Here is a 15,724-nt window from a genome sequence, read left to right on the forward strand (position 1 = left end):
TGCTATAAACAATACTTCCTTTCTGGAGGACTTTTTAGCCATAAGTAATGACTGTTCAAAATTAATTCGTGTATTCAGTTTTCTTTGCAGGTTTGTATTCAATGTTAAGAATAAAACGAAAATAACCGGTCCAATCACAAATAGTGAATTTGTAAGAGCAAAAGGGAAATTAATGGAGATCATTCGGATAACTGAACTTATAAAGAGATAAAGACCCTAAAAACGGAGAAACTTTGAAGAAGGGTCCTATAAGTCACTTAAATGGTTTTTTAGATGCAGACAATTTGTTAAGAGTAGATGGTAGTTATCATGCAGATGTTAGTTATAATCATAAACATAAGATAATGCTGTCTAAAAAGCACAAAATTACCACTTTAAGAACTTTCCCACAGGACATCAATCATTATTACATTTTGTTCGGCAAGAATTTTGGCCCATTGGTGGCAAAAAATCGCGAGAAAGGTTGTGCGCAACTGTATAACTTGTTTTAGGTGCTCATCTACTCCCTTAGATCAATTAATGAGGAAATTATCTCCAGAGCGAGTAAATCCCAACCCTGTAATTTCTAGCACAGGTGTAGACTTTTGCAGTCCACTTTTCATAAGATACGCATAGTTACTAAGGCTATACATCTTGAGATAGTTTTTAACCTGAATCACAAGCATTTATTGCTTACCTGAAAAGATGCTTCTCACGACTTGATTTTTTAATCTGTACATAAAAAACTGTATATTGTTCTGTACGTATTCAAATGTTTATTTTCTATTTTTATGTATTTAACTGTACATTTAAGGTTCATATTTATTGATATTTCTATGTATTTTTTATATATATTTTCATATTTGAATTCGAAAAAAAAATAAATATTTTGATTATAACTTTGAATTTTGAATTGTAACTTATGTTGCTTAAACACGCATCGCGGGGCGAAATGTTATCGCTTCACTGGCGTTTTTTGTTAAAAAAAAAAAAAAAAAAAATGAGCTTTGTTGCAACCATGAGCTGACTTCGTTTCAGAGATTAAATTTACTGTAACCCTGCTGACATGGGATCAGCTATTGAAAGAAAAGAACAATTTTTTGTATTGAATCGAATATTTTATTTGGTCGCAGTTGAACCTCGATCAAATAAAAATTTGGCATACGAATTGTCATTTGATTCTAAATAAGATTACAGTCCATTTATTAAAAACTTGAAATGAATCAGCTGAAATTTATGGTAATTTCGTACCAATTCATATTAAGGAATCTCTGTGGCCCTCATAACAAATTTCGAATTCAGCTGAGTCTTAATTGAGTTCACCCTTCGCCATTTCACACTTTACAATATTTCGACATTATATGATAGTCAACATACCCAGGGAGGATACCTATGACACAATCAATGCCAATCTGTGTTTATCCCGGGTAAGCCAAGTTATGACAAATGTAACAGCAATATTTGTAATTCATTGTATTCTTCACCGTAACCTTTTTACACCTCACTTCTAATCTTATGAAATTTGTTTTTCAGTTGCTTTTATAAATGATGAATGTAACATCTTTTTATAAAGATTAAAAGTTTTATTTGACATCAAATGCATATTCATGGACTTGTAGAATTTTTCAAAAACTGAATAGCTGCGTCCAAACTCAAAATGGCTTGGGTAGCCATTTAGCTAAAGTGGAGGGGCTGAATTAGTCCATTTTCATTGTTAGGTATCTTCTTTAAAGTTTGGACTTCATTTATAATTTCATCAAAAAAATCATACACAACTTTTAAATCATGACAAAATCCATGCTTTTTTCCAAAGACAACATGCAAACTACAATTTTTGCATGTACTGCATAGATTATTTTTTAAATGATATGTGAAGGCATTTATATCAATAATTTCATATGTTGGGAATATGGATACATCATCAGATTTTTCTTTTAATTCATAAGAATTATTGCAGCCTTCAAGTTTTGAACAAATCAAATTTGCATTCTCAGATGAATCTAAGCGCGCGTGAACTAGAATTTTTCCGTTTGCTAGGAAAATAACTAAAATAATAAAAATAATCTAGGAAAAAAAACTCAAAAAGCGAAAGGAAACGAAATTTTCTTGTGCTTTTCAAACAAAAATAAAACTTAAAAGAATAGAATGACACGCAAAACGCTATGAGTAACTCGCAAGTAAATAAAATTAAGTGGGTTACTTCATTTTAGTTTAATTATACATTTGTGATTAGCGGAGAAAATAATTCATCTTTATCAGGCTGTGTTCTAGCAGACCATCTGAAAAGTGGGTGTGACACATTATTTACTCTCCAGTCATACATCATAAGAAATAAAGCTAGAGCTCTAAAATTTTGCAGCCACATTTAGAAAGACTCAATTTATCCTATAAGCCAATAAAAAAAATCCATTTTTTTAAATGATTTTTCGAGTATCCTGTCGTTTTAAGATGATACATTCTTTTCCCCCTAAAATTATTTGGCGTTACGGAATTTTTTCGACAAGTATACGAAGAAGCTATCTCAAAAGCATTTAGTATGGCCAGATATGGCTCTTGCGTCATAGAACTTCAAGCAACCAACTAATCAAAGGCATTTAGCTATCTATTGGTTGATCTGACAACTCAAACAGATAATTCATTGCGCCTGCCACTGGACTCTTTCCGGGAGATAAATATTATGTATATCAACCTCGTAAGACGTTTCGTCACTGAAACATCCTGACATCATCAGTCTTAGATTTTTGAAGGATTTCAAGTATTTCCGGGGCGTTTTATCGTCAAGGTTAGGTTAGGTTATTTCTGATTTTGTGGCACAAGAGCCATATCAGGCTATGCTGCGCCAAACATATGGTTGAAGATAAAAAATATTCAGTGAAGTTCTAAAAAGTTAAAGTAAAATTTGCAAAAACCATGAAATGTGGAGATAAAATTGAACAAGTTAAATAAAATGGAAAACACCAATTTCTTTCAAGAAAGTAAAAATATTTGGGTGGGGATGTTCTCCCACCAAGTCACGAATGTTTGAAGATGATTTACCGAATAAACGTAATCGATGAGAATTAAAAATTGGACATTCTGATAAAATATGAATAACAGTTAAATTAACATCACACGCATTACAGACTGGACATCGCTCACCAAATAGAAGATGTTTATGTGTGAGGCGAGTATGGCCAATGCGAAGCCGAGTCAATTTGACGTCCAACTCGCGTACTGGAACTACCGGCCACAAAGTGATGTCAGGCTGAATAGAATGCAGCTTATTAGAAATCTGCAAATCCCATGATTCTTTCCATAAATAAAAAATACGTTGAGAAATATATTTTTTTAAATCTGTGTACGGAATAGCTCGTTGTAGAGAAGTGGATGCTGTCTTTGCTGCAGCATCAGCAGATTCATTGCCAACAATGCCAACATGGCCAGGTAACCAACAAAATAAAATTTGGTAGTTCTGAGCTTGCAAATCTCTCCAAAGATGTAGGATATCTACAGCTAGTGGATGTGTTTTAGTATGAGGATGGCTGAGGGCCTCCAGAGCACTCATACTATCAGAATAAATGCAAAATTTGTGGCAAGTGAGGTTAGAAATTTTTTCAAGAGCAATCATAATTGCCATTAGTTCAGCAGTTAAAACTGAACACAAAGTACTCAACTGAAAGCTGCCTGTGTCCTCAGCAATGACGACAGCACAACCTACTTGATGAGCTGTCTTTGAGCCATCCGTAAAAACAGGAATGTGTGTAAAATATTCATTGCGGTGATATAGAAAAAGTTGTTGAAAGACAACAGATGAAGTGGTAGACTTGTCATAAGCGAGAAAAGGGTTAAGATATGATATTTCTGGGATATCCCAGGGTGGCAAAGCATAAGCGTTAGTATTATGAACCTGCAGATTTAAAATATTTACATCAGCAAAAGCTCTTTTTACCCTTTCACGAAAAGGTAGGATATTAGAAGGACGTGCATTATATAATCGCCCCAGGCCAATGGGTAAATCAATTCTACGAATAGGGTGATTGATAGAGGATTCAATACGGAAAAAATATAGTTCAGATAATTTTTTCCGTCTCAGATAAAGTGGAAGTTGATGACAAATCACATATAAACTATGAACTGGTGATGTACGAAAGGCTCCAGAACATATACGCAAAGCACTGTTGTGTACTGTGTCTAAATTTCGGAGAACACCAGAACGAGCTGTACCATATATTTCGCATCCATAATCAATTCTCGACAAAATAACAGACTGATAGATACGAAGTAAAGATGTTCGATCTGCCCCCCATCTTGTAGTCGAGAGAACTTTTAGGATGTTGAGGGATTTTTCACACCTCTTTCGCAGATGAAGAACATGCGAAAGGAAAGTGAGTTTCCGGTCAAATATGACTCCTAAGAAACGTACTTCCTCAACGACTGGAATATCAACACCTCGAATTTGTATTACAGGATCAGGATGGAGACTCCGTTTCCGACAAAAGTGTACACAGCGGCTCTTTTCAGGGGAAAGCGTGTGTCCATTCTCATCACACCATGAAATGAGTTTGTTAACAGCCCTCTGAAGTTGTCGCTCTATTAAAACCATATTAGACCCCTGGCAGGAGACTTGTAGATCATCCACATATAGTGTTCCACAAACGGATGATGGTAAAACATGAATAATTTGGCTTATATGGAGAATAAAAAGGGTGACACTCAAAACACTTCCTTGAGGAACACCCTCACTTTGAATAAAATGATGAGAAAATGTATTACCAATACGGACTCGAAATGTCCGAAATTTTAAAAAATTTTGAATAAAAACTGGCAAGTTACCTTTAAAACCAAAATCACCTAAAGTACGGAGGATGCCATACCGCCACGTACGATCGTACGCCTTTTCTATATCGAAGAATATAGAAACTAGATGGTTTCTCCGGACGAATGCATTTCGAATTTGAGATTCAAGCATAACCAAGTTGTCATTGGTAGAACGTCCTCGACGGAAACCACTTTGGAAAGGTGAAATATACCCATTTTTCTCCAGTTCATAGAGTAAACGGGCATTTACCATGCGTTCGAGCGTTTTACAGAGACAACTAGTTAAAGCAATTGGCCTATAGTTTGAGGGATTGGTAGGAGCCTTTCCAGGTTTAAGGATAGGTATCACAATGGCTTCATACCATTGTTCAGGAAAAGTTTGCTCACTCCAGATTCTGTTGAACAGGTTCAGGAGATGCAAAAGAGAGGTTTCGTCTAAATGGCGAAGCATACTGTAGGTAATCCCGTCGACACCTGGGCTAGTATCTCGAGTACGAGAAAGAGCGTTCCTTAATTCCACTATCTTAAAGTTATTGTTATAAGAGAGGACCATGCGGGTTCTAAACTTCAAAGGCACTTGTTCAGCTTGTCTCTTAATCGCACGAAAAGTCGGATTATTAGGAACAGAGCTTGAAACATCAGCGAAGGTTTCTCCAATAACATTTGCAATATCAAGTGGCGAGGAATATGAAGCCGTTTCTGTATTTAAGATGGGGAAAGCGAATTCTTTATAAATTCCGTTTGCCGCTTTAACTTTCTTCCACAACTGTGCACTAGATGTATTGGAAGTGATGGTAGATATAAAACTTTGCCAAGATTCTTTTTGACTGCGGCGCCGAATTCGACGAGCATTTGCTCTTGCTCTTTTAAATGCAACAAGATTTTCCGTGGTAGGATACCTGCGGAAAATACCCCAATATTTTCTTTGTTCCTTATAAGCATTACGACATTCATCATTCCACCATGGTTTGCGAAATTTGCGTGGAAGAGGGGTACGCTTTCGAATTGAAGCATCAGCGGCCTTAATAATGCAATCAGTGACATTTTGGACAGCCTCACTAATATCGGCAGATGAAATCATTTCTTCTGTAATCAATGCTAACTTAGTAAATGTAGCCCAATCTGCTTTTTGGAAAATGTATGTTGGTGGGCTTTGCATCAAATTACTATTATCATCATGAGAGATGACAAGAGGAAAATGATCACTATTATGTAAATCGCTTTCAACTGCCAAATTCAATAATGGGAAAATTGCCGGAGAGCAAATAGCGAGGTCAAGGGAATGGAAAGTACGAGTGGGTTCATGAAAGTATGTCTTTTCGTTGTTATTGAGCAGACAGAGACAGTTATCAGAAATGAATTGTTCTATCTGTCGCCCACGGGAGTTAGTGCTATCCGAACCCCACAAAGTACTATGCCCGTTAAAATCACCAAGCAAAATGAAGGGAGTTGGAAGCTGATCAACCAAAGTATTCAAATCGTCCTGCGAAATAATCCCATTTGGAGGCAAGTAAAGGCAACAGACCGTGACCAAGGATTTGACATGAATCTGCACAGCCACAGCTTGCAAGTTAGTGCGTAGATTAAGGATAGTACTGGGATAAAAGTTGGAGGTTAAAATGCACACTCCACCAGAGAATGATGCACCAGTTTCGTTATCCTTCCTTGCACAATTATAACCTCTTAATTTGAAGTGAATATTTGGTTTCAAAAATGTCTCTTGAAGAGCTACGCAAACAGGATTTGATTTATTAATGAGAGCTTTGATGTCAGTTAGCTTTGTCCGAATGCCGCGACAATTCCACGAGAGAAAGGTACCCATTAAGAGAGTTTTTTAGCGTGGGAATTATAAAGGGCGTTAGTTTGAGTTGGCGTTATTTCGCAACTCATTTCAAGGTCATCCTCCTCTTCGTCGGATGGATGGAGAGCAATTGAATCAGGACTTTTGGACAATCCTCCAAAAATAGTAGGTAAATCCTTTTGGACTGTCCCCGTAGTTGCAAGTCCCAGAGCAACCGAATTTCGAATATTGGATTTTTTCAATTTTGATTTAAATTTTTCCGAAATCATTTCTTGTGAAAGGCCGTGTTTCGAAAGCTTTAATTTAAGAGCACGTGGAGGCTTTGGTTTTGGTTTACGTTTCGGTGGATCGTGAGATTCAGGAGCACTGTTTGTGGAAGGTTCTGTATCAGATTCGGATGTTTTTGCGGGAGGAACTTTTTCAGCAACAATCTGCACACAATTTTTGCATGAACAGTTTTTACAATATGATTTTTTAACAGCTGATGCATAGCTGACCCCAGGGGAAGGTGTCTGTGCCTCGATTCTTCTTTTCGCTTCTGGATAAGAAATTTGTTCTTTTGTTTTCAAAGTTATAATTTCTTTTTCCAACCTCCAACGTGGACATGATCTGGAAAAGGAAGTATGTTCGCCATCACAGTTGACGCACTTTTCAGATGAGGTGCACTGCTGGCTATCATGTCCTTTCTCTACACAACGGGCGCAAGTAAGTGTCCCGCGGCAGGCGATCTTAGAGTGCCCAAAACGTTGGCATTGAAAGCATCTCAGAGGGTTAGGTATAAAAGGACGCACTTTCAATCTCATATATCCTATTTTAACTACTTCTGGCAAAGTAGGCATTTGGAACGTAAGAACGAGGTGCTTTGTAGGGAGGAGTTGTCCATCCCGCCGAATTGAGATACGGCGTACATGTATCACTCCTTCAGGTTTTAGGTCATTTGTAATTTCTTCAATTGATGTATGAAATAACTCCCCACATGTAATAACACCTTTAGAAGAATTAAGAGATGTATGCGCGCTTACAGAAATGGGAATTGTAGCCAATGCTTTCAGTTTGAGAATTTGATTAGATTGTTTTCGAGAATTAACTTCCACCAACAAATCTCCCGAACGAAGTTTGCGTATGGCAGAAACTTCCCCAAGTGTTCCAGAAACGGCTTTTTCTACAAGGAACGGAGAGACCGTGTGAAATGTCTCCTTATCTTCAGAAAGTCTTTTGATAACAAAAAAATGATCGTAATATTTTTCTGTATTTTTTCGTGTCGTTTGTTGATTTAAGTTTTTAGGCCCCATACGATATGATAAGTGATTCGGGTCCGACGGCACCGCCCACCACGGAGCCCAACAAGGGAAGGCAGCCACCGGCTCTGGATATTTCAAACCTCGGTACTTACCCTAGTGCTAATCGGTACCTATACGCTGGGAGCTACCCCCGGGGACAGTGACCACCCTTAACGCCAAGCCCAAGGAGTAGCCCCTTCGCTTGATCCCTAGCAGACTAGCCACTCAGGTGACTAGGTACCAGCCGATTGATACACCGGGGACCACAGTGCACCACCCGTCTTTCAAATGGGTCGCCACGCACGGCAAACACGTGGGGTTTTGGCTGTCCATGAGAAGCAAGAAGCAAACAGAGCGGCGACAGCTTCTCATGGAGAGCTCCCTCGCTTGCCGTCGAGGGATAGAAGGACAAAGCAGACAGCAGAAGGCGTAGTGGAGAGAGAACTGAAAGGGAGTAAAGATCCCTGGGAACCTCGGGATTGGGACACCCGTACTCACCTATAGTAGGTGAGCCCCTGAGGGGGTTTTATCGTCAAGGAGATGGCAGTATGTACAGTGAATGACAACACTTTCTACAGCCGATGACTTTTTAAATCGCCACATTCTTTCGAAAAGTTGGCTCGTAAGAAATAAAACTTTTCCTCTTGGATTACTAAGTTCCTTCATCTAATCGAATGGAATGAATGAATTACCTCACGACACCCTTCGCTATGTGTTGACAGTCATTTTCGAAACATTTTCCTATATTTACGTGAAAGTACTTCTAGAATTTTTCACCGGCAGCGAAAAATTAAGTTTTGATGATTGTGAATGTCCAAAAAAAAATGAATATTTTTGAATTTCCCATTTGTAGTGGCGTCTATGAAGCTAAGGTTATTTGCCAAATAATTGAATTATATAGTCCTTTTGCAGAGTAGTTTTGATCAGAATAGTTATCACTATGTGTACGAAGCAGCAGCTAGAATACTAGAAGGGTATTTGTAAAATTAAATCTAAAAGTTCAGTATTTAAACATGTCCAAATAATATTATTAAAGCTCTACGTGAATGTGCTTCCAGGATTAGATTGGATTGTTGGTTTTATTGGCACAAGAGCTAGAAAAGGCCAAACTGCGACATGCCTATTGTGCTTCCAGGAAATATAAATCTAAGAAAAAAGAATAAACATATTGCTTATACAATCAAGCTGAAGGAAAATTTCGGACAGTACGAAACTTCTATATCAGAAGGGACAACTTTTCATTCAACGCGGAGAAGGATTTTTATCTCTTGTTACCAGCTGCCATATCCGCAATTAGTTCTCTCATCAATGGAAGGAAATGAAAATAGTCTTAATACAAGAAGATCGGGCAGAATTTGTGGATCATTTATTTGATTTAGACTCTAAAATGCAAAATCTCCTTCAACGAAATGACTTGCCTGAAAGTTAAAACCAATATTTACAAGCACTTCAAAAGTTTGTGAAAATCCAGAATTATCCAATAATAAGCGAAAGCTCTGAAATTCACGGAACAGAAACTGTACCAAAAGAAAAAGAGGATGCCTTTACTACAAAAATTTTAAAGTCTGCCCTAATCGGTATTTAAGTACTATAAACAATTATGGAATTTTTAAAAGATAATCAAGCAACTTTATCGTGGACTCCTGGAGGAGAAATTGATTACAACAGTCAGCATATAACCAAGAACTATCCTCAGGAATTTATTCACATACTTACTTCGGAACAGAAAGAAGTAGCCAACAGGATATTGAAGGAATTTCAAGCAGCCATTAAGAAGATGAACGTGCCTGCGACTTACTTTGTAAACCAAGCATAGGGAAATCCTAAATCAACTAAAGATGTGTATGCAAGACGAAATAAATGGATTACATATTGATGTATCTTTATTTACAATAAAAAAATACATAACAACAAGCTGTTTATTTACAATTTAAGTACATTTCATTATCCCGACAGGACGGGCTCGGGGAGTTTCGACACCCCACGCCGAAAAATATTCATCTGTTGTCTCCCCCTATAAACAGAAGTGGTCTGGTCCATCAGTACCTGCCTCCAAGGTAACCTTCCATGCGTAGAGTCTGAAAACGGCGAATTCAGACCCCATTTTAGTCTTATAGAACGATTCCGAGTGTGCGGACACCCCGTGCGCGCGCTCGTGTTAGTATTTTTCAGTGCGAAAACATGGCTTGCTCCAGTTGTTCTGTTCGGTCTTTTCCTCGTTTGACGTACGAGCAAGAAATGTACAGACTTCAGAAGATGTTAGAGGAGATTTCGTCAGATGAAGAGAATATCGAAGAAGAATTGAACGATTCAGATAATGAAGACATATTCAGTGATCATCAGTCTGAATCAGAAGAAGAATGCAATTCTTCAGAAGAAGTTTGCGAGCAAACTAGCTTTTTTATTGGAAAAGATAAAACAACAAAGTGGGAAAAAGAACCCTTTCGAGTTTAAAAGCGCATAGCTTCCCAAAATATTATCAAACTTTTACCTGGCAATACACAATTTTCTAAAAATGTTATTTCACCAATCGATGTATGGAGTCTAATATTTGATGATTCAATCATTGAAATTGTTTTAAAATGCACTAACATTTAAGTAGAAAAATTTCTGGAAATTTCAAGAGGCAAAGAGATACAAAACCTTTAGAAAAAGAAGAGTTTTGTGCCTTTATAGGACTGTTGTATATAGCTGGATTGCACAAATCTTCTCATGTGAATGTCCGAGACATATGGGCGACAGATGGCACAGGATTGGACATTTTTCATAAAACTATGAACTATAAGCGTTTACTTTTTATACTTCGCGTTTTGCGATTCGATGATGTCAGAACTTGTGATGACAGACGAAAGGTTGATAAGTTATCTCCAATAAGAGACGTATTTGATAATTTTGTCAGGAATTGTCAGAAATTAATAATATAGGTGAATACGTGACATTGGATGAAAAACTAGAATCTTTTCGATGACGATGCTCCTTTTGGCAGTACATGCCGAAAAAACCAGCAAGATATGGTATCAAAATTTTTATTTTGGTCGATTCTAGAACGTTTTACACATTCAACATGGAGATATACGCAGGCCAGCAGCCAGATGGACCTTACAAGAAAGATAACAGTTCCTATGAAATAGCAAAACGCATGCTAGCTCTATTACACAATTCTGGAAAAAAATTTACTACAGACAATTGGTACACTAACGATGAATAAGCCAAGGATTTATTGAAACATAAAATTTTTATTGCTGGAACAATACGCAAGAATAAGAGGGCGAAACATAAAATTTTTTTTGTTGGAACAATACGCAATAAGAGGGCGAAACATAAAATTTTTATTGTTGGAACAATACGCAAGAATAAGAGGGCGAAACATAAAATTTTTATTGTTGGAACAATACGCAAGAATAAGAGGGCTATCTCACCGGAATTTCCGTCGCATAAAAATTGAAAAGCACATACAACTCTCTTTGGGTTTCAAAAGGATGTAATGGTACATTCTTACATGTCAAAAAAGGACAAATTTGTAAACCTTTCTATCAACTCTGCATAACGATGATCAGATTGACGAAAGCACAGGAGATTTAAAAAAATCGGATGTAATTACATTCTACAACATGACTAAAGGCGCAGTGGATGTGGTCGATGAAATGGGACGATCTTATTCTGTTGCCAGAATATCAAACCGATGGCCTATGGTGATATTTTTTTCACTTCTAAATATTGCAGGAATAAATTCCAGGATCTTGTTGTTATGAACCGCAAACCCACCAGAAAAGTTCAGAAACAGGAGGCATTTCTTGAAGGATTTAGCTTTCTCAATTATAGAACCTTATATGAAGTCGCTGCAGAAACAAGAAGAATCTCTGGATGAGCCACAAACGAAAAAAAAAAAAAAAAAAAGCTGAGTTATGGAAGATGCTATTTGTGTCCAAGAAACAAGGACAGGAAATCGAAAACTATGTGTGTGAGGTGCGACAAAAATTTATGTCGAGAACACTCAGAAATTGAAGCTGCATGTAATAACAAAAAAAATTTGAAGTTTCGGATCCATGTAACCTTAATTATTAAAAAAGTTGATTAGTATCAGCATTTTTATTATAATAAAAATTATGAAAAAAATCATTAAGTGTTACATGGGAAAATTTAAGTTTTTCGAACAGAGACAAAAAAGGTGAGTGCCTTTATTTGTTATTAATTTGTAAAATTACGATAATTTAACATATTAATTATCATTTTTCTCGCAAAAAAGTGTGATTGTCATGAATTTCATTAGCAATTAGAATTTTTTTTTCGTATTTAGGTCATTTAATATGTTAGGGGTGTGCTGACACCCCATGCCCGTTCTCGTGTCACTTTTCGCGGCACCCGTCCTGCCGGGTTATACGAAATATCGATCTTCTGATTCTTTCACAATCTGGAACTGTCTTCAGTTCGGGAGAAAAAAATGTAAAACGTCAAACATATTTTTAATATGAAGTTATAAGAGTTTTAAATACATATAAAATCATAAAATTCAGTCTGTAATGGAAAGAAATACATGTATAAAATCTCAGTTCAACTATTTTATATTAAGTTGCAATGAAATTAATCTAGGTTGGTTGGTTGGTTTGTGCGGTTTATTGGCGCAAGAGCCATATTTGGCCATGCTGCGCCAAGCAAATGGTAAGAAAAGGCCGACAATAAAACCAAACATTAAAAGATATAAAAGCGAAAGAGATCAGCATGAAAATGCAGGAAATTAATGTGCAATTATGTTAATGATTTCAATAAAATGCTGATGTGATGAAAGTGTTAAAATGAAGCAAATTAAAAGGTGAAACATGAACAAAAGTCAAAATCACTAAATACAAGAATAAAACCCAATGGTTTTAAAAAACTTGAAAATATTTTCGTGGTGTGTTTCACCCACCAGGTCCTGTAATTTAACAGAAGACGAGTAGAAAAGATTATGTCGATGAACATTAAAATTTGGACATTCGATTAAGATATGTTTAATACTAAAAGCAATATTACAAGTGGTACACATTGGCACCCTTTCACCGACGATGAGGTGACGATGAGTATAGCGAGTATGTCCTATACGGAGGCGAGTCAATTTAACATCATTCTCTCGTATAGGTAAAACAGGCCACAAACCAATTGTGGGTTTTATTGACTGCAGTTTGTTCTGGATCTGCAGATCCCATGATTTTTGCCAAGTTGTAAAGATTTGATAAATAAATAACTTTTTGACGTCACAATATGGGAGGGCCAGAGACAGAGATGTTGATGCAGATTTAGCTGCAACATCAGCTTTTTCATTGCCCGAAATACCCATGTGACTCGGAACCCAGCAGAGAAGAATATTAAATCCCCTGCTTTTCAGTATCCGCAGGTTAAACAAAATTTCAAAAGCGACTGGATGCATATGGTGGTGGAAATGAGCAAGTGTTTCCAATGCACTCATACTGTCAGTATATATGATAACACTACGCTGAGTGGAGAGTGAAATTTCCTGTAGTGCGTGAAATATTGCTACCAACTCAGCAGTAAAAACAGAACAAACGTTGTTTAGACGATAGCTGAGTGTATCAGATGGAGTTACAATGGCACAACCAACATATCCATCTGATTTTGAGCCATCTGTAAACACTGGGGTAAAAGAAGAATACTGACAGCGGTGCTGATGAAAAAGTTGTTGGAAAATAACAGGATTCGTTGCAAATTTATCAAACCCCAAGAAAGGGTTCAAAAAGGGAAAATTGGGAATATCCCAAGGAGGAAAAGAATAAAAATCAAGAAATTTAATGGCAACGTTATTAAAGTCCGAGTCGTGTAGGGAATTTTTCACTCTCCGACAAAAAGGAAGAATATGATAAGGTCGGGCATCAAATTCTTTGAAGATTTTCAGGAAAACCCATGCAATGAATGGGATGGTTTGGGACAGATTGTGCACGGAAATAAAACAAAGTAGATAATTTTTGACGCCGCAAACAAAGTGGCAACTGGTGACAAATTACATATAGACTCTCAACTGGAGAGGTGCGGAAAGCACCAGAGCAGATCCTGAGCGCAGAATGATGGACAGTATCAAGATGTCTCAAAACAGAAGGGCGGGCAGACCCATAAACCATACAGCCATAATCCACTCGTGAAAGAATGACCGCTTGATATATACGGAGTAAGGAGGTTCGATCGGCTCCCCAGGATGTTTTGGAGAGAACTTTTAAGGTATTCAAATTTTTTTCGCATCGTTTCCTCAAGTTTACTATATGTGGAAGGAAAGTGAGTTTACGATCGAACGTCACTCCCAAAAATCTTACTTCAGTCACAACTGGAATTGGTGTATCACGTATCTTTACAACAGGATCTAAATGCATATTTCTCTTCTTACAGAAGTGAACACATTGACTCTTCTCAGGAGAGATAGCGTGACCATTTTTATTACACCAAGTAACCACTTTATTAACTGCATTTTGTAATTGTTGTTCGATTAAATTCATGTTACTACCTTCGCATGAGATCTGCAGATCATCAACATAGAGACTGGCTTGGACAAATGAAGGCAAATAATTTAAAATTTGACTAAGATGCACAATAAAAAGTGTGACGCTGAGGACACTTCCTTGTGGAACACCCTCAGCTTGTATAAAATGATTTGAATAAAAACTAGCAATACGAACTCGAAATATACGATGAGATAAAAAGTTCTGTAAAAATATAGGCATGTTTCCTCTAAAACCAAATTTAAAAAGTGTAGAAAGTATGCCATAGCGCCACGCACGGTCATATGCTTTCTCAATATCAAAGAAAATGGAGACAAGGTGGTTTCTCCTGACAAATGCGTTCCGAATTTGGGTTTCCAATAAAATCAGATTATCAAAAGTTGATCTGCCTCTACGGAAACCACTCTGAAACTGGGGTATGCATCCTTGTTTCTCCAATCCGAAGATTAGACGAGCATTGACCATGCGTTCAAAGGTCTTGCAAAGACAATTGGTAAGGGCAATAGGTCTATAGTTCAGAGGGTTTGATGAATCTTTTCCAGGTTTTAGAATTGGAATTACAGTAGCTTCGCTCCATTGTTTAGGGTATTTATGTTCAAACCATATTCTGTTAAAAAGTAGCAACAAATTAGATAAGGAGGTTTCATTTAAATGGCGAAGCATGCTGTAAGTTATTCCATCTGGCCCCGGGCTTGTGTCTCCGGCTTGAGACAGAGCCGTTTTCAATTCAAACATCCTGAATTCAGAGTTGTATGTTAAATTATTTCGGTCATTAAAATGCAAAATCAGTCGTTCCGCAAGATTCTTAATTTCCAGAAATTCAGAACTATAGGAATCAATTGCGGAAACTTGTGCGAAAGCATGACCGAGAATATTAGCTACTTCTAATGGGGAGGAATGCACCAAGTTTCCTGTTTTTAAAACAGGAATGGAAGTTTCACTATAAATCCCATTTGCAGCTTTTACCTTTTTCCACAACAGTTTGTTGGAAGTTGAGGATGTGATCGAAGACACAAACTTGATCCAAAATTCCCTCTGACTACGTCTGCGAATGCGTCGAGCTAAGGCTTTGGCTTTCTTAAAAGCCACAAGATTTTCTATCGTAGGGTACCTTCTAAAAATATTCCAGCGTTTTTTCTGATTCTTATAACTATCGCGGCAAGCTTCATTCCACCACGGTCTGCGAAATTTTCTCAGACGTGGGGAGGTCTTAGGAATGGTGGCATTTGCGGCACTTATTATGGTGTCAACGACTTGCTGCACAGCTTCCGTGACATCGTAAGTATTGACCATGATCTCGGTGATTTCTGCCAAATGAGAGAAAGTATCCCAGTCTGCAAGCTGGAATAGAAAACGCGGAGGACAAGTAGTCGTACCGCCGCTAT

The 15,724-nt window shown here is 37.3% G+C and overlaps 1 protein-coding gene across 1 annotated transcript; it reads right to left on the reverse strand.

The window, feature by feature from the left end:
- Positions 1–6,597: 6,597 nt before the first annotated feature.
- Positions 6,598–7,869, reverse strand: LOC129956624 (uncharacterized). The gene has a single exon (XM_056068558.1). It carries the CDS (start codon positions 7,867–7,869, stop codon positions 6,598–6,600), a length of 1,272 nt encoding a protein of 423 aa, XP_055924533.1.
- Between the last annotated feature and the right edge of the window lie 7,855 nt (positions 7,870–15,724).

The sequence above is a fragment of the Argiope bruennichi genome, chromosome 11 (genome assembly GCF_947563725.1).
Source record: "Argiope bruennichi chromosome 11, qqArgBrue1.1, whole genome shotgun sequence".
NCBI lineage: Eukaryota > Metazoa > Arthropoda > Arachnida > Araneae > Araneidae > Argiope > Argiope bruennichi.

Bases quoted from the DNA above. Each gene is read 5' to 3' on its own strand.
- LOC129956624 (XM_056068558.1), bottom strand. From the start codon at position 7,869: ATGGGGCCTAAAAACTTAAATCAACAAACGACACGAAAAAATACAGAA.